The 24,541-nt window shown below is 50.4% G+C and overlaps 2 protein-coding genes across 2 annotated transcripts in view; one reads left to right on the top strand and one right to left on the bottom strand.

Annotated features, from left to right (window-relative positions):
- Positions 1-2,139, top strand: part of OTUB1 (OTU deubiquitinase, ubiquitin aldehyde binding 1) — an 8,262-nt gene extending 6,123 nt beyond the window's left edge. The window contains exons 5-6 of the mRNA XM_015420547.1: positions 5-181; positions 1,714-2,139. Coding sequence (XP_015276033.1) covers positions 5-181; positions 1,714-1,911 — 375 coding nt within the window. The 3' untranslated portion in view covers positions 1,912-2,139. The remainder of the gene's footprint in view (positions 1-4; positions 182-1,713) is intronic.
- A 3,147-nt stretch (positions 2,140-5,286) lies between these two features.
- LOC107118245 (O-acetyl-ADP-ribose deacetylase MACROD1-like) overlaps positions 5,287-24,541 on the bottom strand; it is a 37,944-nt gene continuing 18,689 nt past the window's right edge. The window contains exons 2-6 of the mRNA XM_015420546.1: positions 17,631-17,752; positions 9,298-9,328; positions 9,126-9,199; positions 7,821-7,902; positions 5,287-5,413 (exon numbers count right to left, since the gene is read on the bottom strand). Of these exons, the coding sequence (XP_015276032.1) occupies positions 5,382-5,413; positions 7,821-7,902; positions 9,126-9,199; positions 9,298-9,328; positions 17,631-17,752 (341 nt within the window). The 3' untranslated portion in view covers positions 5,287-5,381. The remainder of the gene's footprint in view (positions 5,414-7,820; positions 7,903-9,125; positions 9,200-9,297; positions 9,329-17,630; positions 17,753-24,541) is intronic.

The raw sequence follows: 24,541 nt of genomic DNA, 5'->3' as shown, positions 1-24,541 counted from the left end.
AAAGCAAGTGGAGAAGCAGATCACGGTTCCGGAGCTGCTGGCCTCCTTCAATGACCAGAGCACCTCAGATTACCTGGTGGTGTACCTGCGACTGCTCACCTCCGGGTATCTGCAGCGTGAGAACAAGTTCTTTGAGCACTTCATCGAGGGAGGGCGCAGCATAAAGGAGTTCTGCCAGCAGGTAAGGATCGCTGGGGGCCGGGGTGGGAGACAGTGGGGAAGGAAACCTGTTGCGGGGGCTGGATTGTTTTGCCAGAGAGGAAGAGGCTTCTGGGTGTCTGTCTTCTTCATGCTTCCTGAGAGGATCCGTGATGCTTTGGACCAGCAGTTCCTTCTGAAAGTCTACCTGGCTGCATTTTCCATATGTAATCCTCATTGCTTCCGGCTTTCTATTTCTGAGGTTTCTAGTCCTCAAGGAGCAGGGAAAACGTACAGGTGCCGCCTGCTGAAAAAGAAGAGCCTTAGGCAGGACTTTGTGCCGGAGGCAAGCCATTGGTTTCCGCATTCTCTCTTCTGCCTGTAAAAGCCTGTGACCTTCTTGCTTTTTGGATGCCTCCCTAAGCTGCTGCCTGGCCGCCTGCCTCTCTAAAGATACGGAATTGTTTGTGAATCCCAGGACAAGCGCGTGAACCTTTGAGGCTCAACTGGAGGAGACTAGGAAATGAGGTTGGCCCCCTGCTGAGCCCGAGGGTTGGCCCCACCGCATTGTGGCTTTCCTTCTCTCCCCACTTCATGAGAGTTGTGGACTACATCACACTGAGTAGATATGGTGCCGCGTTAAGCAAAACAAGAGAGTAACTCCATTTGCTCAAAACCTTCTGATTATTTACTGAAGATTATCAGCACAGGATTGGGATGGGCGGGGCATATTTAGCACAGAATATCTTCGGGAGCCCTTGCCAAGAGGAGGGCCGTGAGACCTCTGGGTGTACCCTGCTGTCTGTCTGGCACACAAGCGTCAGAGAGGTCACACAAAGAGACATGCAAGATTTGTATATTTGTAGGATCGCCGTGCCAAGCAAGTTCCATGGTTCTGTTCTGCCCCCCCCCCACAATGTTTCAAGTAAGCCGTGTTCTAGCCCAATCCCGCCCACCCCCACTGCAGAGGGGAGCTTGGAGGCAGCGTGAGCAGTCACAGACAAAGGCTGAGAAATCAAACGCAGGGGCCAGACTGAACAGGGTTTCTACTCTCTCACAAGCGTTAAAATCAATTTGCTGGCTTCTAGTCTATTTCTGGCCAGAACTCGGTGTGCTGATTTTGACCTGCAATGCTTGATGTGTTTTGGAACTAGTTAAAAGAATGGCCTGCTTCCACGAACCTGCTCGCTGTTTTAAGACCATGGGTATAGAGGACAGGGCCTTTTTTGTGGTGGCCCCTTACCTAGAGAGCACCCTCCTCAAAGCCACTTGCCTGGCATTGCCTCGACTACCTTTCAGGTGCCAGACCAAAACGGTATCATTTCCCCAAGCTTGGAGTTGATTCTCCTCTCCTGTTACTTGCCATTTTATTTCCAGCCTGCTTGCTTTATTGTGATTTTTTAAAAAAACTGCATCTGCAGCATTTGTTGAGATTTTCTTTTGGAACGGCTGATATTAATAATAATAATGACTTGTGTGTGCGTGTGTAAGAGTCTTCAGGGCCCCCTGAGTGCCCTCTCTGGGGAGGGCAACACTGACTGTGCCTCCCCTCTTTGGTTTTCTCTCTTGCCCCAGGAGGTGGAGCCCATGTGCAAGGAAAGTGACCACATCCATATCATCGCGCTAGCCCAGGCCCTCAACGTCTCCATCCTGGTGGAATACATGGACCGGGGCGAGGGCGGCGCCACCAATCCCCACATCTTCCCTGAGGGCTCGGAGCCCAAAGTGTATCTACTGTACAGACCGGGACACTACGACATCCTGTATAAATAGAGGCAGTATTGGGGGGGGCTCCCGCCTGGCCGGTTAGCCAGGCCCCCTCTTTCTCTCTGTCTCGCCCACGTCTCCCTGCCCACCCGCTAGGCAGCGTCGTCTGTGGTTGTAAATGGTGATCGCTCTTGCTGCCATCTCGCTCACTTGGTTTATTATTATTATTTTTTTTCTCCTTTTGTTGTTACACTCACACACTTCTGTGTTTTATTAAAGGGGATGCCGGTGAAACACTTGCCTGGTGGCCTCTGTTTGGTGCTTCAAGGGGTGGGCCGGCCCCTTTTCCCCATCCTGCAAGCCAGCCCCAAGGAAGGTTGTCTGTCTAGGCACAAAATACCATCACCAAAAAAATGACCAAGCAACAGTGGTCTTTGACATCTCATGGGAGGCCAGGCACAGCACATCTGTTTGCAGTCTGGCCGCTGGTGCCTTATAGCTCCTAAATGACAAGATTCTAGTCCTCAAGGGTGCACACAAAAGATTTTTTGGAGATATGAAGCCAGCGCCTGGTGAAATCTTGGGAATCAGAGAAGGTCTGCATAGACTAGGGTGTCAAACATGCGGCCCGGGGACCGAATCAGGCCCCCAGAAGGATTCTACCAGGTCCGCAAGGGACTGGCTGTCGTCCTGCTGCTTTCTTCAGTTCTGTTGCTACTGCTGCTTCATCACTTGCTTTCTCAGACTCTATCACTCAGGAGAGATGTGCAAGCTTCTGTTCCCTGCATCGTCATGGGGAGAAATACAAAGCACCTTTAAGACCAACAAAGTGTTATCCAATGTATGAGCTTTTGTGTGCTTTGATAAAGTATGTATTTTGTTGGGCTCGTTATGCCAGGGCTCTTCTGCGTGCAACTGCAGTCTCACCCCCTTTTGACTGTATTCACACCCTCGTGATCCAGTCTTTCTTAGTAGGAAAGCAATGTGAACTATTTTAGATGAGGAATAACAACAAGCAAATGAGGTATATTAGGCTGAGTGTGTGTGTACAGACCAAGTTCACCCAGCACATTTCCTTTTGGAGATTTTGAACTTGGACTTCCCAGATAGTAGACTGATACTGACCACTGAGGAAGTCTATAGTTTTGAAGACAAACACATAGCCCTAAGTGTGTCATGGTGCCTTCTCACGTTCTTGACCAGCACACAGAGCAATTTATGTACAAAAGGTCGCAAGGCCCAGCCATTTCATGTTTTCCCTTGGGTCTCAGGCTCAGAACTCTGAGCATGAGATTTCTGTAATGAATGTCAACAAATCAAAAGTAGGTTTGCAGCTTACAGATACACACTTGAACAGCATACTCAAGATTTATATCTCCGCTACCTGGCATTACATTTTATTGCGCACATGGCCTGGCCTGACAGTCCAATTTATGTCAAATCTGGCCCTCATAACAAATGAGTTCGACACCCCTGGCATAGACCTTCTGCTGTCCAGCCACTGGCTGTTGGTGCTTTGCAGAGGTTAGTCCTCCTTTTACTTGGCTGTGATTTCCTGCCCCCCTCCCCAATCACAATACAGACCTGGATGGTCAGCATCCCTACCTGGATGGCCCCAGCTAGCCTGACCTCATTAGATCTTGGAAGCTAAGCAAGGTTGGCCATGGCACCAGGGGTCCCCAGGCATTGGCTGCAACTTGGCGGTACTCTCTGCCACCAAATCAAATCGGCATTTGTCATGCAGCGTGTGATATACTTCACAGGGATTTTCAAGCACAGTTTAGTTCCTTCGGCATGGAGAATGGCCGCTTTGTGAAATACTGACTTCATAAAGGGGTGTTCTCGCAACAGGAAGCAGCTCCTTGCAGGTGGGGTCGGGGAGGTGGCCTGCTCTCCCTCTGTCTGGCTGGAGAAGATTCTCCTTGGCTGCCTTCTGGGGCTGCCCCACAAAGGGGTCTGGCTGCACAGGTGCGACACCACACTTCCCTCTTTGCACGATAGAGTGCTACCTTGCATTCATAAGAACTCTCACGCGTGGCCCAGTCACCAATTTAGGGAGATCTAAGTCTTATGATTCCCCCCCCCCCGGTACAGATCTAGAACACACCAAAGGAAGAACTTGTGCTATGCAGAATTCACTGCCACATGCTGTGTTCATGGCCATGAGCTTAGATGACTTCTTGGAGGCTCTATATTGGTCGTGATGGCTCATTGGAACTTCCGCGTTCAGATGAAGCATACCTCTGAATACTGGGAACGGGGGCAGGGGGATACAGTGGGGAGCTGCTGCTCTCGTGCTTGGCTCCTTTGACTTCCCAAAAGAACCTGAGTGGTCACTGTTGGAAGCTGGACTGTTGTCGACAGTCCAGGTGGGCCCTAAGAAGACATCACTGATGGAGTGAACTGCCTTATGTTGCAAATCCCTAAACTAGGCTTTGGCGTAAACGGTCAGTTTGGACCCTTTCCCTCTTACCTATGCCTGTTTCGAACTTCCTTCCAGTCCAGATGGACCGTGCCACTTCGGCAGACTTCCCCAGCTTGCCAGATGCCTCTAATTGTGCTCCATGCCCTGTTCCTACCATTTCAGTTTCCCCTTCTTCCCCCCCCCCCCCGCCTCAGTGCTATTCAGCTGATCCATATTCCACCCTTGTCTCTTCCTGCTGCTGATGTCTCTACGGAGCAGTGTGTGTGTACGTCTGTGTGTGTGTGAGAGAGAGAGAGAGAGAAGAAGAGAAAGCGACAGAGAAGGAATTGCTGTTTGGATTCCCCTGAAGAGATAATGGAAGAATTAATTAATACTGCCCTGCTCGGAGGCAGCTGGTGGGGGCGTGTGGCTGGCCTGTTCCCTGTTGATGAGGTGCGCACACATTCACTCCTGTGTCATCCTTTATTGCCCCCTCTTGTTTGTCTCGGGGCCCCTGGGGGGCGGTGGTCTCAGGCAGGGTCCTAGAAGCTGCCAAGTCTCTTGTGTCGTGCGTTTTGCTGGTACCCTGGATCCTGAATGTTCCAACTTTGGTTCTTTTTTTTACAAAGGGGGTTTCTTGGTGGCTGGGAAACCGTCTTTGGCAGTCTTCCACTACAGAGGGGGCTTTGATGTGTTTTCTAGGGTCTGGGCTTATTTATAGCATTGCTGATTCCACACAAACCCCCAGCCTCTCTGGCTCTGCTCTCCCAGAACGGCTTTGCCTCCTCCCTTGCTCCCCTCCCCCCCAAAAAAATCCCAAACAGCCTTGTCGTTGGAAAACACACTAGAGGCGCCTGCCAATTCCTTCCCAGACAAGGACCAAAAGCTGCCTTTTGTGACAGAGGGTTCTCGCTGGCAGGTGGGCCGGTACGTTTTCCCGGCGGTTGTCTTTTTCTGCCAGGCTTGGCTCCAGCTCTTCTGACATCTTCCTCTCCCCTCCCCTCCCCATCTTACAAGGTGTGCAACAGGACTGGAGGTTCAGAATTTATTCCAAAAGCAGGGTCTGTTTCGTCCCCCCCCGCCTTCCCAAGCGTGAGATATCTTGTGCCAGTGGCCCAGAGCGAAGGAAGGCTCAGAGCTGCGAGTGGGGGCCTCCGAGTGCATCTGTGGGGTAGGAAAGAAACACAGGTCAGCTCTGGCGGTCAAGGACTGTCCACCCCAGCCCCCCAATTCAATTCCAGGGTCCTTCATAAACTGCAGACTCTTCCTGCCTCCTCCCCAGTACGCCCATACGGTCAGTGTTCTAAGCGTTTGGAGGGTGGGGCTGAGATCTAAGGGGGCGGGGAGGATGATGCATTATCCAGCAAAAAAAAAAATCTGGAGAACACCCCCCCACCCCCTACGAGCCTCTTGTTAATAGGGAGGTCAGAGGACCAACTCCCAGTCTCCCCTCTAGGTTACTTCTTGGACTCTTCTCAGCTCTGGCAAGCAGCCCTTCTCCCCACCCCGATTGTGTTTTTTTTTGGGGGGGGGTCGGCCTCGGCCACATGCAATCACTTCAGTCCAGCTGCTTGCAATTCTGCTGCTCCCCATAAGCCACCTTTGCCCTCTTGCTTCCCTAGATTAGCCAAGCAGCCCCCCTCCCCCCGCAACCCATGCAAAAATAGTTTCCCCTCTTGCACCCAAGGCAGGGATGGGCTTGGCCTCTGGAGCTTGGTTGACCAGTCGCCTTATACTCAGACCCTCCCCCCATCAAAGTCCCACGAACAGGCTTTGGCAGTTGTGCCGACCTGTTGTTTAAATGGGGCAAAGTACCAAGACCCAAATGAGATCGTGGTGCAGCCCGCCAGACTATTTTACATCTCTCACAGGAATCTCAGCGTCGTGCTTTCCAGGGAGATGGGATGGAGCTCTTCCTGCTCTCCCCAGGTGTGATTGGGCGGACTGAAAACTTAGACAGTAGTACTTAGGGGGATTGCTCGATCCGCCCGCATAACTGTTGTATCTACTTGGTTATTTTATATGCTTCCTGTGTGTAACTCTGCCATGCAGTAAATACACAGTATTGTCTACCCAGACTGGCAGCAGCCGTCCTGGGTCTCAGGCAGAGGCCTTTCACATCACCTACTGCTTGACCTTTTTGGCTGGAGAAGCTGCTGGGGACTGAATAGCAGAGGAGAGGACTCGCAATCATGGGTTTAAATTAAGGGCGGGAAGGTACCGGCTGAACATTAGGGAAAACATTTATACAGTCAGAGTTGTGCAACAGTGGAATCGGCTGCCTCAGGCGGTGGTGAGCTCCCCCTCACTGGCAGTCTTCAAGCAGTGGCTGGATGAACACTTGTCAGGGATGCGGTCTAGGCGGATCCTGCACTGAGCAGGGGGCGGGACTAGATGGCCTGTATGGCCCCTTCCAACTCTGTGATTCTAGGATTCTATGAACCTGGGACCTTCTGCATGCCAAGCAGATGCTCTACCACTTAGGCACATGCATACAGAAGATTTCTGTACTCACAATCAAGCTGAATAACTGGGGAAATTCATATCTTTGTAATCTAATTCAGTTCACTGGCTCATGGTGAAAAGGATTGCGCGTTCCCATCTCCTTGCCGTTTAAAGAGAACAAAGGCCACGGGAAGAGAGCTGTAAAACTCGAATCCTCGCGCGTCTGTGTGCCGGATGCTGTGGGATGTCTAACTAAAGACTTCAATTCCCAGGAATCACTGCTCTTAAAGATATATGGCAGTTCTACTTAACTACAGTTTAAAATGCTGTCTGGGGCAGCACAGCCTCTAAAACACACACATGAACACGCAAAGCTTCCTCATACTGAATCAGACCATTGATACATGTATTCTGACTGGCAGCAGCTGTCCAGGATCTTGGGCAGAGGTCTTTCACTTCACCTGCTGCCAGATCTTTTAATTGGAAATGCTGAGGATTGAACCTGGGACCGTCTGTATGCCAAGCCGATGCTCTGCCACTGGGCCACAGGGGCCCCCCCCCCAGCTCTTGAGGCACCCTTTTAGCTAGGTAGCCATCCGATCCCTTCTTTACCCTCCATAATCCTGTCCCTGAGAAGGGGAGCTACCCAGTCACTGGAGGGGACCCAGGAGTCCTGGCTGGGCCCATTAGTGAGCCATAAGAACAGAAGAGAAGCCAGTGTTGGATCAAGCCAATGGCCCATCCAGTCCAACACTGTCTCAGAGTGGCCAAAAATACCAGGTGACATCAGGAGGTCCAGCAGTGGGGCCAGGACACCAGAAGCCCTCCCACTGTTGCCCCCCACAGCCAACTATGTGAGTGTGTTAAGTGTCAGGCAAGCACACACATGCCCCCCCCCCTTAAAACACTGCAGCCAGTGCCGGGAAGCTCTTACCCCCTGCAGAGACTGGGAAATGTGGTCAAGCTGGAAACAGAGGAAGAAGACGTGAATCCCTACGAAGGACCCTTGCCCCCCCCCTCACCCTGCTGACACCCTACACACAAAGGAGATAAGTTCTGGGCGTCTGAAGGTCTCAGCAGAGCCCACCCCTTGAAAAAGCCCACCGGGAGGATGTCCGGGACCCACCGACGGGGAAGAAACGAGGCAGCTTCTCCTTGTAGATCATCTCGTCTGTCTCTAAGAAGACACAGATGATAATTCGGTCGACCTGCCGGGAGGACAGCAGAAGATATGTAACCATCGGCGGGGGGGCGGGGGGCATGGAGCAGCAATGTCCAAACTGAGGCGGTTCATGCAATTTGCTCAATTCTACACTGCCTGCAGCGAGGGGTGTGTGTGTTTCGTGCGTAATACGGTATTCTTAGCTGTGTTTTTACTTACGGGTACCTGACCTGGTACCCAGCAGTTTGAAAGCAAGAAATTGCGAGTAGATAAATAGGTACCACTTTGGTGGGAAGGTAACAGCGTTCCATGCGCCTTGGTGTTTAGTCATGCCGGCCACATGACCACAGAAACGTCTTCGGACAGCGCTGGCTCTTCGGCTTGGAAACGGAGATGAGCACCGCAACCCTAGAGTCGGACTCGACTGGCTTTCGAGCAAGGGAACCTTTACCTTTACCTAACCTGGATAGCCCGGGCAAGCCCGATCTTGTCAGATCTCGGAAGCTAAGCAGAGTCATCCCTGACTAGTACTTGGACCGGAGACCACCAAGGAAGTCCTGGGTCGTTAGGCAGAGAGCCAATGACAAACGATCTGGGGGGGGGGTGTCACTGTACGTCAGTTGCGACTCAACATAACTTCCCACCATCACTGTAACATCCTAACTTTACTGACGGCAGTGAGAGGGTGGGCCCATCAACCGAGAGGCTTCCTTCTCCCTTTCTTGTAGGCTCTGCCCCCTTTCGCCCAGGTTTTTATAAATCTGTTCTGATTAATTTGCATGCAGCCACTTCTTCATCTGTCTTCAGTTTTTTTTAAATGCACATTTGTACATATTTCCCCCTTTAAAAAACCCTTTACAGCCCTGACCTGGATAGCCCAAGGCAAGCCCAGATCTCGAAAGCTAAGCAGGGCCAACCCTGGCAAGTACTTGGATGGGAGACCTCCAAGGAATACCGGGGCCAGGACGCAGAGGCAGGCAATAGCAAGCCACCTCTCTGAAATGTCCATGCCCCACTAGGGGTCGCCAGAAGTCACCATGACTTCCAGGCTCACAAGTGCGCACACACACACATACACACACACACACACACAAAATACATTTTAAAAAAATCCTTTACAGAGATGTCTTTTCATGGCTTCTCTGTTGCTCCCCCCGCCCACTCACTGTCAGCATGTAAGAGGTCTGTGATGCTCTAATGGGAATGCTGGGCTAGCTTTCCAGTAAGCGACAGAGGTGCTCCCTGGGAGCAGCCTGCCACATCCCTCACCTTCTCCTTGTTGTCCTCGAGCCAGTTATGGAGCGTGTGCAGCACAACCTCGGCAGCGGCCTCGTTGGGGTAGCCTGGGGAGAGAAGGAGAAGGGATGTTGCGGAAGAGGTTCCAGTCCGGCCCTCCCTCTCAAGAAGGCTGGGGCACCGCTACCCCCCTCCTTCCACTTACCGAACACACCCGTGGAAATGCAGGGGAAGGCCTGGTGGGACAGAAAGGCAGGAAGGGTGTTAGTGACAGTCTCCCGGTTGAAAGCGCTTTGACGAAGCCTGATGTGTTGAGGATTCTGATTCTGACTTCCTTAGAACTCGGGTTGCCAGGTTCCTCGGCCCAGAGGTCGGGGCATGGGGAGTGCACTTACCAGGAGGGAAGGAGGAAGAAGCAGGAAATAAACGCGACGTGCCTACGTCACTTATAGATGACGTAGGCACATTGGGGGTGACGCTCTGGTTTGTGGGCAAAACTCTATGGTAGAATTAGCTTTAAACCACAGAGTTTTGCCCAAAACCCAGAGCGTCTCTCTCCCTCCCCGAAGTCACGGGCTTGCCTATGTCACTTTCAGGTGACGTAGGCATGTCGCGTTTACTTTCGGTTTCTTGCCCATTTGGAGGGGCAATTCCCCCCCATTTTTGATTGCCTTGAACCAGGTGGAGATGCTCCAACCCGAGGGATCCCCACCCCCAAGTGGCGACTGGCAAACCCTACTTACAACACTTCCACTCCCTGCCCTCTTAGTCCCAGATATTTGGTTGAGCAGCAAGACAGAGCCAGTTTGGTGTAGTGGTTAAGAGCACAGACTCTAATCTGTGAGAACCAGGTTTGATTTCCCACTCCTCCACATGCAGCTGCTGGTGTGACCTTGGGTCAGTCACAAGTTCTCTCACGAGCAGTTCCTGAAAGAGCTCTCTCAGCCCCACCTACCTCACAAGTGTCTGTTGTGGATTCTCTCTTAGTCCACATTCTCTTCACCTTTAAACCTTGACAGTGAGCCCCCCCCCTTGAGTGATCCATCTGTGAAAAGATCGATGCCATTCCTAGGGGGGCCAGTTTGGTGTAGTGGTTAAGTGGTGTAGTGGACTCTAATCTGGGCGAATCGAGTTTGATTCAACATTCCTCCACTTGCACCTGGCTGAATGACCTTGGGCAAGCCGTAGTTCTGGCACAGCTGTTCTTGAAAAAAGAGCAGTTTCTGTCAAGAGCTCTCTCAGCCCCACCTACCTCACAGGGTGTCTGTTGTGGGGAGGGGAAGGGGAAGGAGTTTGTAAGCTGCTCTGAGACGCCTTTGGGTAGTGAAGGGCAGGGTATAAATCCAATCTCTTCTTCTTCTTCTTCTTCTTTTCCTTTCCTTAAGGAGGTTCCCCTGAACTGACCACCAGAGTAGAGATGACCCTTGAACAGACAATCTTTTTGAATGGCGATTGGAGTTGTTACTGAAGTGCCTTATAAACCAATTTTGCAATGGTCTCAGATGTAATCAAGGATGTGGGACCACTGCCATGGTGGAGGCCATGTAGCCTAACAGCTTTTGAATACATTTCGCTGACTGATATCTGTTAGCAAAAAATTTCTTTACCAGCGCTAATATGGTTTTTACTCAGGAAAGAGGCAAATAAGCCTTTCCGTTTTGTGAATCTAACAAGGCTCCAAAGAACTTGATTGATTGAATGGGACAGAGGCAGGATTTCTCCCAGTTCACCAACAGACATAGTGATTGGATAGTATGCAATGCCAACTCTATGTTTTTGAGGAGTCTATCTGGAGAGTCACTGACAAAGAGCCAATCATCTAGGTAAAGGTATACAGTACAACATCACAACCGTGAGCTAAGATTTGTACCACACACTTGATAAACACCCTGGGGACTGTTGCAAGTCTGAAAGGAAAGTACCATATACCCATAGGCAATGTTCCCTCTAAGCTGTGGAATCTTGTGAGCAGAAATTCTACTTTGTGAGCTACTGGCATTAATGTTGTGAGCGAGCAATTTGGCTACTGCATAAATTTGTTTGCTCTGGAGCCATCCTTCCCGAGCGGAGACAAAAATGTGTGAGCCGGAGGCTAAAAAACTGTGAGCTAGCTCACACTAACTCAGATTAGAGGGAACACTGCCCATAGGTGCTATTAGTGTATGAGAACCTCAAGTTTTTCCTACTACTCTTGTGTGTCAAGATGTGGAAATATGTATCTTTCAGGTCTAGTATGGGAAACCAACATTAGGAGTTATTTATTTATAGATTAGATTTAAAAATCGCTCAGTCCCTGAGTACTCAGTGCTCTGAGCGATGAACAACTGTAAAAACATCATTTTAAAACATTCCTACAGTTAAATATCCTGCCAACCTAGCAGTTCGAAAGCAAGAAATTGCAAGTAGATAAATAGGTACCACTTCGGTGGGAAGGTAACAGCGTTCCGGGCGCCTTGGTGTTTAGTCATGCCGGCCACATGACCACGGAAACGTCTTCGGACAGCGCTGGCTCTTCGGCTTTGAAACGGAGATGAGCACCGCAACCCTAGAGTCGGATTCGACTGGCTTTCGAGCAAGGGAACCTTTACCTTTACCTTACAGTTAAATAAACTAATTAAAAACAAGTTCATGGATAGCTACAAATTTAAGAAAGTTTTTGGCTTTGTGGAACCGCACCACACACAGTTAGACTTGGTTCAATAACTTCCAATGTGGTTGTTCAAAGGATCAAAACAGAGAATAGCATGCAAAAACAATAAAGATGTTGCCGTAGGAAAGTCATTCATTAACTATGACCTCTATATGTCTGGCACATTGCTTCATTGGGGGATCTGAAAATATTATAGTCTGCAAAGCTATACAGGGTATAAAGTATTTCACTTCCTGTAAGGATAGCAATCTAACCTTCAAGACCCTCAGATGTTTACTCAAGGATCTGAGGTTTAAAATGGGCCTCTTGCTTTCTCCCTTATCAACGGTGAAATATCTAGCGGAAGGGGAAAAGCCTTTTGATTGGCTTTCAAGATCCTTCTTTGTAATTGTTCCTTTGGTCAATAAGGAGATTTCCTGCGTCAAGAACAATGAAGGCTTGCAAAACCTAGTTTTAGTATAATCAAGAGGAGAGAGTTTGGTGTCGTGGTTAGGAGTGCAGACTCTGATCTGGGAGAACCAAGTTTGATTCCCCACGCTTCCACATGCAGCTGCTGGTGTGACCTTGGGTCAGTCACAAGTTCTCTCAGAGCTGTTCTCTCTCAAGGGCAGTTCTTGAGAGCGCTCTCTCAGCCCCACCTACCTCACAAGGTGTCTGTTGTGGGGAGGGGAGGAAATGGGGTAGTGAAGGGCGGGGTATAAATCCAATCTCCTCCTTCTGAACTCCAAAAAAAGAATACCCAAACATCAACTGTAATATGGTACCATTCAAAGAAAAACTTTGACAATCTGTTCAGAAAACAGTGGTCTGAGACTAGTCAAGCCGATGGGGCCGTTCTAGCATGCTGGTCCCTGGGGGATTAGGGATGGTTCGTTCCCCTTTGTCTACCCTGCCTCCTGGGCTGGGATTGTTGGGTGTAGGGTGGCCTGAGGCCTTGCTGTAGAGGTGGAGGAGACTCGTATCTATAGCCCCGAGCACGGTAGGGTCTAGACTGAGAGTATTTCTGAGTATGCCTTGAAAAGAACCTTTGCTTAAAAGTAGTGGATGCCCAGAGATTTTGCCGTCAGTTTATTCTTCCAGATTCCATCCAGGACTGCATCAGTCTGGCCACTAAAGAGGTCCCAACCTTTGAATGGAAGGTCTTTTACTTTCGCTCTCGTGTCCAATGGGAGCGCTGAGGAGTGTCACCAGGAATATCTCCTTACGACAATGCCTGAGGCCATCGATGTGCTCGGGCAGCCTGCTCTGTGCCTCGCAGTGCTGAACTGCTGTTTTACCCAATTTCTGTCCTTCAACAATAAGGGCTTTGACCACCCTTTGCTTAGCGACTGGTCACATCTCTACAAACGGTAACGTTTTCCCCCCTTAACTACATTTGATAGCAGCCTGTGACTGCTGTAAATTTAGCTCCCCTCAGTCCCATTGCTCCTGAGGAGTAAATCAGTAGGACAGGTCATCTGCCTTCCTCATCTGGGGGGAGGAATGACTTCCAGTTCGTCCTTTTGCCGGCAGAACCTCCGACACTACGGAGTTTACCTGAGGGTCTTTGAATAAGAAGTCACAGCCTTCTTCCCTGATTCTGTATAAGTTCTCTAGTTTCTTTGAAGATGCTGGCACCGAAGTCAGCTTTGCCCCAATAGCTATAGGTATGTCCTGGATTTCCTGTGATAATGGGAGAGCCACTGGGCCTGAGTCAGGGGTGTATAGGACTTTCATTATGGGGTTGGATGGCTGTGGTTCCGATATGTTGAATTTCAGTCCTAGGGCTTTTGCCATTTGGATCAGCTGTTCGAATACATCTTCGGATCTTCCGTAGGTGAGTGTGATGGAAATTCGGCAACTGTTTTACGTGGGGATGGCCCTGAAGTGCTCTCTGAACCCGCTTCCGATAACTGATAAAGTGAGTCCTCTAGATCAGACCGGTGATGGGGAGGAGTCCCCTTGGGTTGGTAATGTAGTTGCTGGTGCTGCCTCGATGCTGAAGGATTCTTTGCAGGGCGCGCCGGTTGCCATGGGCATGGGGGTTGTAGCGATGCCCACTGAGTATCATAAATGGGAACGGCCCCTGATTAGGTGGTTGTTTGCCTGCCCATCCACTACCTTGAGGGATTGCTGGACCCACAGCAGGAACCTCTAAAATTTCATCCTCCTGAGGAATTCAAGCACCACAAATCCCCTCTAGATGGTGAGGGGGTCCTCGGATGCAAAAACAGCAATCGCTTCATATTGGAAGGAGAAAACAGCGCCCACGATAGAAGTATGGTACAAAAAATTATGGAGTCACTATTTGATGGATGCAGTTACCAACAAACTAAACTATTTGTTGCAAAATCCCAAAAAATCCAATTTTACAGAAAAATGGTTCCCAGTACTTGATTACTTGTCACTCAAGCAGTTTATCTCACATGAATGGTCTCAATATCATAATTGGATATAACAGCAATAGTTCTTGAATTTCGTAGAATCTTGCTCTTGTCTTTGTCTATCTTCTTTAATTTTGTGAAAGTTTCCTCTTCTGGTGAGCACAGTGTTTAGTGTTAATTTATATTGGTTATTGGAGAGTAGTACGAGGTTGGCTTGTCTACCATAAAAGAAGTTACAAGTAGTTACATAGTATCTGTATTATAGTGTATAGGTATAAGGCGCATATACGATTTGTTGTAAAGTAAAACAATGTAACTCATTCAACTGGTTATTTTAGTGTTAAAACAGGAAGTACTATGTTATTGTTGTTATGGCGATTATATGTATGATTTCGTGTTTAAAATAAAAAATTTAATTATTAAAAAAAAAGAAAAGAAATGAGCCAATGTTGAGCCTTGATGGCAAATTGTGGCATTATGGAGATTTCGATTTAAAGATCGTCGGTGTCAAAGCTCGACTTCAAGGGGAGGTCAACCGTCAGAGTCGAGGTGGGGAGGACTGTTGCTCCCGATCCAGGGCGTGTGCTTTCCGTGAGGGAGATGGTCAGTTCTGAGAGGGAACCTGCATGACACCGGGTCGATGGCGATCAGTCTGGACTAGGCCTTTGTGGCCATTTAGCCTTCTTTCTTGCTTCTTTTGAAGGTGGTTCCAGTGCCGGCCTTGGTGTGGAAGTGTGTGATCGCAGCTCTGAAAACAAGAGTATCGTGGCAAAGCCACCAAATGGGCTCTCGCACCCGTGTCGATTTGGGTCCAGTTTTCCCCACGGGGGTCCGGGACACCCAGGGCTTTCCCCCATAACGTGGCTTTAAGCCTTGCCGCTCTCCTTTCACAGGCCTTCAGAGTAAGGCGCTGACAGGGCGGCCGCGTGGCTGTATTGTGGCCCTCTCCCAGTCACAAGAAGAAGCATGAGGAACGGTCATCATTTTGGGCCATTTTTGCCTCGCAATCCCCACATTTCTTAAATAGAGCCATCCTGCCGATCTGTAGGTTGCTTTAGAAGTCTTCAGTGTGCTCCGTGGAGTGATCCTGTTTGTTTCTCTGAGGCCCCACGAAGCAGCGATCTGAAGTACGTCCTCTCCTCATGTTGGCGAGAAGAGAACTGAGGGGAGGAGTGCTAGCCTCGCCCCTCTCATGTGACCCTTTGGGCGGGAAAAGGGAGAAGGGATCACTGGAGGCAGAGGGGAGGGGGAGCACTCCAGAGCCTAGAAGCTTCTTCAGAAAAGCTTGACAGCTCCTCTCCAAGGCTGGCCTGCCATCATGCAGTCCCCCATGTATGCCCGCACAGAAGACCACAAAGATTAACTGCCTTTGTACTGTGTGGTAGTGGGGAAGGAGCTCTGCACACGGGCAGAGGCTAGGCCGGCTACGACAGAAGAACAGGCTTAGTTAATGTAGAGAGCCAGTGTGTAGCGGATAGAGTGGTGGACTGGGACTCTGGACGACCTGGCTTTGAATCCCCATTCTTACCATGAAAGCCTGCTGTGCGACCTTGGGCCCCTCACAAACTCTCAGCCTGGCCTACCTGTCAGGATTGTTGTGAGAGAATGGAGATGGGTAGAGTGAAATTCTAAGCCCTTTTGATTTCCATGTGGGGAGAAAAGCAGGAAACAAACAAATGCAAAAATAAATGCAACGTGGGATTTCAGGGTTCTCTCTGGTGGCCTTCTAAATGTTTGGGCTCGATGTTTCTGTGCCCCTCGGTCAAAACGAAGCGCCCCCCCCCCCAATGTTGTTTTTCATCTCCGCAAATCGGTCAAGTGCTCCTCCTTTAGAGCAGTGGGCTGAAATCCTTCTCCCAGCTGGCAGGTGCAGAACTGGCCCAGCTGTAGGTCTCCTGCACAGGGTGATCTAGTGTGCACAATGGAGGGTTTTGGCCCGTGCAATGTTTGGCCTGCCTAGACTTCCCTTTTGGTGCCAGTTTGGTGTAGTGGTTATGTGTGCAGACTCTAATCTGGGAGAACCGGGTTTGATTCCCCACTCCTCCACTTGCGCCTGGCTGGATGACCTTGGGCAAGCCGTAGCTCTGATAAGAGCTGTTCTTGAAAAAGAGCAGTTTCTGTCAAGAGCTCTCTCAGGCCCACCTACCTCACAGGGTGTCTGTTTATATTTATTTATTTTTATATTTATTTATACATTCCATTTATATACCGCTCTAACCTTTTTGCCAGTCTCTGAGCGGTTTACATATAGTTCCAAATTCCAGTTCATCTAACTAGGGCCACATTGTCAATGGGGTAGTGTCTGCCTATCAGCACCCCGGGCTTGTGGACTCTACGGGCATGATACTCCACAGGGGTCCCTCTCCTCCCCAAACCCTGCCCTCCCCAAGTCACGCCTCCGAAATCTCCCGGAATTTACCAGTCCAGAGCTAGCAAACCTGAGTGCCTGATGTGCTACTTGAAACCCTCACCCCTGCGCACTTCCTGCCTGCTCCTGCATCCGGCCCTAGCTGGGCAGTCCTTGCCCCTTGCGAAAAGCCTGCCACGGCCTCTCCAGCTCCACCGCCCTCGGCAGGGCTTCTGCTCCCCCCCATCAAAGCTTTGCCTTTAACCCCTGCCTCCCCATCCCAAGTGGGGAATCAAACCCGGTTCTCCCAGATTAGAGTCTGTGCTCTTAACCACTACAACAAACTGGTGTATTTGGATGGGAGACCCCCAAGGAAGTCCAGGGTCACGATGCGGAGGCAGCCAAGGACAAATCACTCCTGTTGGTCTCTCCCCTTGAAAACCCTACAAGGTTGCTGTAAGTCAGCTGTGACTTGATGGAACTTTCCTCCACCACCATTCAGAAGAGCCCTGTTGGATCAGACCAAAGGTCCATGTTAAACCCCCCCCCCCATCCTGTTTTCTGCACTTGGCTAGCCGGATGCCCCCAGAAGCTCATAACTAAGCCATTAGGGTCGCTAGCTCTGGGTTAGGAAATTCCTGGAGATTTGTGGGTGTGGCCAGGGGAGGGCAGGGTTTGGGGAGCGCGGGGACCTCAGTGGGGTATGAGGCCATAGCATCCACTCCCCAAAACAGCCATTTCCTCCAGGGGAACTGATCTGTTGACTGGAGATCAGTTGTAATTCCAGATCTTCAGGTCCCACCTGGAGCCTGGCAACCCTACAAAGTGACAGCCCCTTCCTTTCCTTGTGAATTCATTCCTGAGTTGGAAAGTCTCTGGCCTGCACACTTGCTCCTGTGGATCCCCACTCCCATCATCATTATAGGGCTGCCAGTTCCAGGTTGGGAAGTACCTGGAGATTTCAGGGGTGGAGGCTGAGGAGGGCGGGGTTGGGGAGGGCAGGGACTCCAATGGGGTAGGATGCCACAGAGTCCACCTTCCAAAGCTGCCATTTGGTCTGGGTGAACTGATCTCTGTCGCCTCGAGAGCAGCTGTCATCCCAGGAGATCTCCAGCCGCCACCTGGAGGTTGGCAACACCAATAATCAAATACCCGAAACTTCGTCCTGGCCTGCTTACCACTGTCCGTAGCTTGTTCTCCACCGCAAGCTTCAGGCTGTTCGTGTAACAGCTGCTGAGTTCGGCTTCTTGGGCAGCGCTGGGTTCCCCTTGGGCGATCGGGCCGACGGTGTGAATGATGTCTGAAAGGAGAGAGGGGAGTCGTAGCCTAGAAGCGAAATGGACTACGTCCACAACACACCCACACCCACAACTGCAGCAAGAGGAGCTTGCAAGAACTCAGCAGCTCGACGCCACCCAAGCGCCTCGCAAAGAGCTCCTGTGCTCATTTTCTAACACCGGCTTTCCACATAAGCCGGTTCCTTACCAAGAGAGCAGAGCAAAGATTACTTCTGCTAGCCCTTGGGCACTTTAATAAATATTACACAATGATTACGTATTGGATTTATTTGTTTTAAATTTATAGACTGACCTCCAGCTATACCATGGCACTGAGGTACTCTTGCAAGCTATGTAATTTGGACTTAAAATAGTGCTTTTGTGTAAGGTGGTGATATTTTTTGTTCCTTTTTTGCATTAAACATACATTTAGCAATGCACTGATCAAGTAGCGATATATTTTTTAATGTTCCTGTTTTATTAGCGAGTGAGGTTATACACTTCTACAAAAGTATATACTGGGAATGATTCATATGTCAGGGACTTGGTATTGCTTACTTGCAGTCCTCTCTCTTCTTGTGCATTGTACTAATTTCTGCAATACCCCTGTGCCCACCCATTTAAAAGCCATACAAATGCTGGCTCTTTGGTTAAAGATATGAAGGCGAAAAACTTAATTGTCCTACATTGCATTAGCAATGGTGCAGGTCAGCTATACTGTGGCCCCGGTCACATGGCAAAGTTGCCGCGGGAGAGGCACGGATGGTGGACGGATTATCCGGGCGCGATTACACCCCAACATCTGGGAAGTGGAGAAGAAGAAGAAGAAGAAGAGATTGGATTTATACCCCGCCCTTCACTTGGAGTCTCAGAGCGGCTTATAAACTCCTTTCCCTTCCCCACTCCACAACAGACACCCTGTGAGGTGGGTGGGGCTGAGAGAACTCTGACACAAACTGCTCTTTCAGGAACAGCAGTGCTAGAGCTTGTGACTGACCCAAGGTCACATCAGCAGGTGCAAGTGGAGGAGTGGGGAATCAAACCCGGTTCTCCCAGATTAGAGTCCGCACACTTAACCACTACACCAAACTGGTAAGCCACGGGTGCGCAATCAGCGCACCCATGGCTTACCACCGACAATGCGCATTAAAAAACTAGTACCTTCAAGGTACTAGTAAACGTTTGCCATGGGCTGCCTCCAGACGCCGGTGGTGTGATCGCGCCGGCGTGCGGCTTTCCCCTCCGGTCCCTCGTTTACCCGCCGGCACCGAGGGGAGGACCCGTGGTGTGCCGCCGGTGCGTCTGATTGCGTAATCGCGGATCAAACTGCACCGTGGCAATTAGCCATACCTCCCCCCCCCCGCGCGATATCCGGCCCGTGTGACCGGGGCCTGTGTTTAAAATGGCAGGGTGGGAATTAAACACATGAAGCTGTCTCATATTGAACAGATATTTGGTCCAGCAAGGTCAGTCTTGTCTACTCAGACTGGCAGTGGCTCTCCAGGGTCTCAGGTTGGAGGTCTTTCACATCCCCTCCTGCCTGCTCCTTTTAACTGGAGATGCTGGGGATTGAACCTGGGACCTTCTGCATGCCAAGCAGATGATCTGCCATTGAACCCTCTAAGGCTCCTCCCAAAGGCATGACATTCTTCGACAGGGATCAGGGCTCCCACATACAGAAAACAATTCGGCTTTGTAGGTGGCGTGAAAAGCAGGGAGGGTTAGTGGCTGGGATTCCTGGCTTGCCAAATATATTCCATTTCCCCTCTGTGCATTTTTCAATAGAGAGCAGCGGTGCTTACTTATGAGTAAACGTAATTTGACTCCCCCCTTCATAGTCAGAAATGGTCCATGTTAGGCAGCAGGGGGTGCTGTTGAGCCAGCAATTGATGCACACGGAAGTTGAAAGAGCCTAGGCTTATGTCAGCATGTTGGCCGCTGTGCGCACATCACGTAAATCTGAACATGGCCAAAGCTTCAGCGATCCATTGCTAGTACCTGCCAGTGTTCCCTCTAAGGTGAGTTAGTGTGAGCCAGCTCACAGGTTTTTAGCCTACAGCTCACACATTTTTTTCTAAGCCCAGGAAGGACAGCTCCAGTGCAAACTAATTTATGCAGCAGCCAAATTCCTCGCTCACAACTTTAAGGCCAGTAGCTCACAAAGTAGAATTTTTGCTCACAAGACTCCACAGCTTAGAGGGAGCATTGGTACCTGCTCTCAGCCCTGGATTTTGGCATAACAGCAACAAAACAAAGACCACGGCCCTTCAATCCCTGCTAGAACCTCCTTCGGTCCCTTGCTACCCCGATTCATAACAATCCCAAGCATTTATTAGTAATAACACTGCTTTGTTGTAAGCCTTACAACAACCAGGCCTCTATCGTTACCCCCACAGTGCACATGGGAGGGCTGAGCCATGGAGGGAGGGAGGGAGAGGGAGGTTTACCCAAGGCTAATCAATGAATTTGTTCAAGACAGATAGCCGAGTTAGTCTGTCAGTAGCAGAAGAAAAGAGCAAGAGTCCAGTAGCACCTTAAAGACTAGCAAAATTTGCAGCAGGGGATGAGCTTTCGTGAGTCACTGCTCACTTCTTCAGATATAGCTAGAATATGCGTCTATCTGTCCTATATACTGGAAAGTGCCAAATGTCCTATACATTTCAGATGACATTAGGTGTGATATGCAGAGAGGTAGTAGGTTTCCTGTCTCATTACCAATGCTGATTTCTCCACGCCTACTCCCTTTCTGCATATCACACCCAATTCAATCACACCTGCTAATGTCATTTGCCTGCTAATGTCATTTGGCATCTGAAATCACTCCGCTCTCCAAGATATAAGGACCGATGGACGCACATTCCAGCTGTATCTGAAGAAGTGAGCAGTGATTCACGAAAGCTCCTTCCCTGCCACAAATTTTGTTAGTCTTCAAGGTGCTACTGGACTCCTGCTCTTTTCTAGTGGCAGAGGTGAGATTTGGACAGCCTCATTCTCTTGGCCGTATGCTGCACCAGCTCACACGGAATGCCAGACAGGGATATGCGCAGAAACAGAACAGCAGCGACGTTTCTTCCTAGAGTTACACAACCCGCAAGTGCGACTTCTCTGTTGTTTCACGCATGCTAATAGGGATGTGCTCAAAACACCCCTCGGTTTGTTTTGCCCGCTCTGCCCCTTCTGCTGCTGCCTTGGATGGATGTCTTTGCCCTGCCTGCGAAGTTGGCTCCCTCTACAACAACTGGCTCTCTGCTGAAGTCAAGGCCAAATGGGAGTCTGTTCGCTTGAGTCCAGATGTAATAGAAAACTACTAATTTACTGCATCAGGTCCCCCAGCGGGGGTCCAAAGCAGCTGATATAATTGTCCTCTCCACCATTTTGTCCTTGCAAGAACCGCCCTGCAAGACAAGTCAGGCCGAGAGGGAGTGACTGGTCCAAGGTCACCCAGCAAGGTTCCACGGCACAGTCGTGATTTGAACTCAGATCTCTCAGATCCTAGCCTAGCATTCATACCACGCTGGCTCGCTCAGTGTCACTGTCTCCCAACGTGTCATCAGCCCTTTGACATCGACCTCAGCCGTTGTGAACGGCAGGAGATTGTGCACTGCGAAGCACCTTGATGTCCAAGCTCATGCACTGATGCACGTGAACAGCGGAAGCAAGATGAAGCTACCCACCCTTCCAAGACACTGAAGCTGAAACCCTAAGCAGACCTGATGGTGGTGGAAAGTGCCATCAAGTCACAGTTGACTTAGAATCGTAGAATCAGAGAACCACAGCGCTGGAAGGGACCTCCAGGGTCATCTAGTCTAACCCCCTCCACGCCCCCAGTGACCCCTGTTCCATGCCCAGAAGATGATAAAAAACCTCCGGGATCACTGGGGGCCAAACTGGCCTGGAGAAAAATTGCTTCCTGACCCCAAAGTGGCAACCAGCACTTCCCTGGGCGTGTAAGAAAGGGCCACGAGAACTAAGCCCTGAGGCAGCCCTCCCTGCCCTCCCTCTCACGATCTGCCCCTAAGTTCGCAGGATCAGCAGTGCTGTCAGATGGCCATCTAGCCTCTGTTTGAAAACCTCCAAAGCAGGGGAGCCCACCACCTCCCGAGGAAGCCCGTTCCACAGAGCAGGCGAGGCCTCAAAACACTGTATCACTATTCAGTATTTTGATTCATGCCTCATCGTAACAGCACCAAAGATCCTTAACCCGAAAGGCCACATTCCCATGGTTCTGCATCATGTCTTCCCCATACAGAGCTCTCCGTCCTGGATCCAGCAGGGCCCATTCCGCCTCAGTGAAATAGACGGACACCTCCTTAAAGGAAAAGAGACACTGGACTGGAAGCTGACTTATGTCAACCTGCTGGGGTTCTCAAGGCAAGAGAACGTTCGGAGGTGGCTTGCCATTGCCATCCTCTGCGTAGCAACCTTAGACGTCCACAGTGGTCTCCCTTCCAAATACTGACCAGGGCCAACCCTGCTTAGCTTCCATGATGAGCTCAGGCTTGCCTGGGCCACCCAGGTCACCACAAGCAAACGTACCAGTGAGAAAAGCCACTGAAATTGGTGGCTCTGATTTCTCAGGGAGCATGCTGTTGTGTAGTGGGTTCGACGCATTGAATGATCAGGAAACAGCGTGATTGTCAGCACATGTTTACTAGTACACAACATAACAACCCAAATACCGGCCAGGCGGCCAACTATATACAGTCCCCGTGGACCACCCACAGGTCCTATTGGAGGGTTTAAACTTCCCGCCAAGGTTCCTCTTGGTGACCACTTGAGGTTTCAGGATCCTAGTCCCTATTATCTCTGAGAGCCAAGCTCCGGTATAAGTCGCTGGCGCCTAGTGGCGGTCAGCGGACATAACACATGCAGAGGATTGTGCTGTACACTCCTAGAGAGCAACGAAGCCGGAAGAACGTCAGTGTCAGCAACTCAAACGTGTACGTTTTTAACAAGGGGTCCCCCAAAGGGCACAGCCACGGGCCAGGGACTGTACGGAGGTAGGCATAGCATGCAAAGGGTGTGACGCCTCCCCACCAGTAAAACTGTGCAAACAGCTGCAACTAATAGTCCAACTGCACAAATGAAGAGCTTTCTCTCCCCCCACTGTCCTGTAGGTCAACGGTGCTAGGAGGGAATCACGTGCCACACATCAAAACGCCAACATATCTTTAGTCAATGGATTCACTGTCAAATAAAATTTAATTGAAACTGGATTGTCAAGTGCCTAATAACTAAGAAGAGAAGAAGAAGAGAAGAAGAGATTGGCTTTATACCCCACCCTTCACTACCCAAAGGAGTCTCAGAGCAGCTTACAACCTCCTTTCCCTTCCCCTCCCCACAACAGACAGCCTGTGAGGTAGGTGGGGCTGAGAGAGCTCTCTTGAGGACTGCCCTTGAGAGAACAGCTTTGAAAGAACTTGTAACTGACTCAAGGTCATACCGGCGGCTGCATGTCGAGGAGTGGGGAATCAAACCTGGTTTTCCCAGATCAGAGTCCGCACTCCTAACCACTACACCACACTGGCTCTAAATAAAGGAAGTGCCCCCAAGTGCTTGTCAGTCATCCCAGAGACCTTTGTGCTCATTGGCTGAAGTACAGGAAGGCAGGAGCAGGAGTGTTCTTCGGTTGAGCAGAATCCTGCTAATATGGCTCATTACTGCAGGAAACCTGTAAATCAAAAGATAACAAAAGAAAACTGAAGTTCTAGGGGAAGGTCTGATATATCCTTTGGGGGGCTGAGCCCCCCCCCCAAGTTCATCCTTCCACAGTAGCTATAACCTTTACCTTGAGGCATATAAGACCAAGGGTCATTTTCTGCAGGAGCGCACAGGAGCGGAGCTCTGGCAGTAAAGAGCCCAGGGGGCGGGCACATGCAACAAGCCCCACCCCCTGCTCCCAGCAGCCCTCAGTCAGAGCAAGAAGCAGCCAGGTAAGCTGCAGAGCCCCCCCCATCGGCCCCCCGGCCTAAAACAGTCCAGTGGCACCTTTAAGACCAAGTTTTATTCATGTACAAGCTCTCCCTCTTCTGCGAGGACAGATCTGCACGTCCCCCCCTCCCCAATAGCTAGCAATCCAAAACAGTCCAGTGGAGCCTGAGCGGTGGGTGTTGCGGTGATGTCAGGGTGTGTGGCATATGCAAATGAGTTATGCTAATAGGTTATGCTAATGAGCTCCTGCACCTCTTTTTCTACAAAATGACCCCTGTATAAGAGATTCTCGTATACTGGATCTATTGTTGCCAACTCCGGCTTGGAAAATTCCTGGAGCTCAACAGGGATGTGACGCCACAGAATCCACCCTCTGTAGCTGGCATTTTTTCCAGAATATCTGATCTCTGGAGTCTGGAGATCAGTTGTAATCCTGGGAGAACTCTAGGACCCACCTTGAAGTTGGTGACCTAACTAGGTCAGTTTTTGGGGTAGAGGGGTTTGAAGACACCTTGCTAAAGCTCTGGGTTGGGTCAGTGCCTGGGTGAGAGACCTCTCATCTTCTCTGTTCTCGAAGGCCCATGATGGAAGAAAGGCAGGGTTACACCAAAGCCAGTTTGGGGTAGTGGTTAAGTGCATGGACTCTAATGTTCTAGGCAGAACATCAAGGGAAGGGCCCTGAGAAAGAGGACGGCTCGGTGCCCTTCCAACCTACGACCCATCCCAAGGGAGGTCAGCAGGGGGATTCGGAAGATGAACCCCTCTCCGTCATTGGTGTTTTGCAACGCCAGGTCCATTAACAACAAGACGATAGTCCTTCGGGACTTCGTCATGGAACAGCAAGCGGACCTGGCGTGCATGACTGAGACCTGGGTGCGGGA

The sequence above is a fragment of the Gekko japonicus genome, unplaced genomic scaffold (assembly GCF_001447785.1).
Source record: "Gekko japonicus isolate JY-2015 unplaced genomic scaffold, Gekko_japonicus_V1.1 scaffold713, whole genome shotgun sequence".
NCBI lineage: Eukaryota > Metazoa > Chordata > Lepidosauria > Squamata > Gekkonidae > Gekko > Gekko japonicus.
This window is presented reverse-complemented; position numbering and strand designations above follow the sequence as displayed.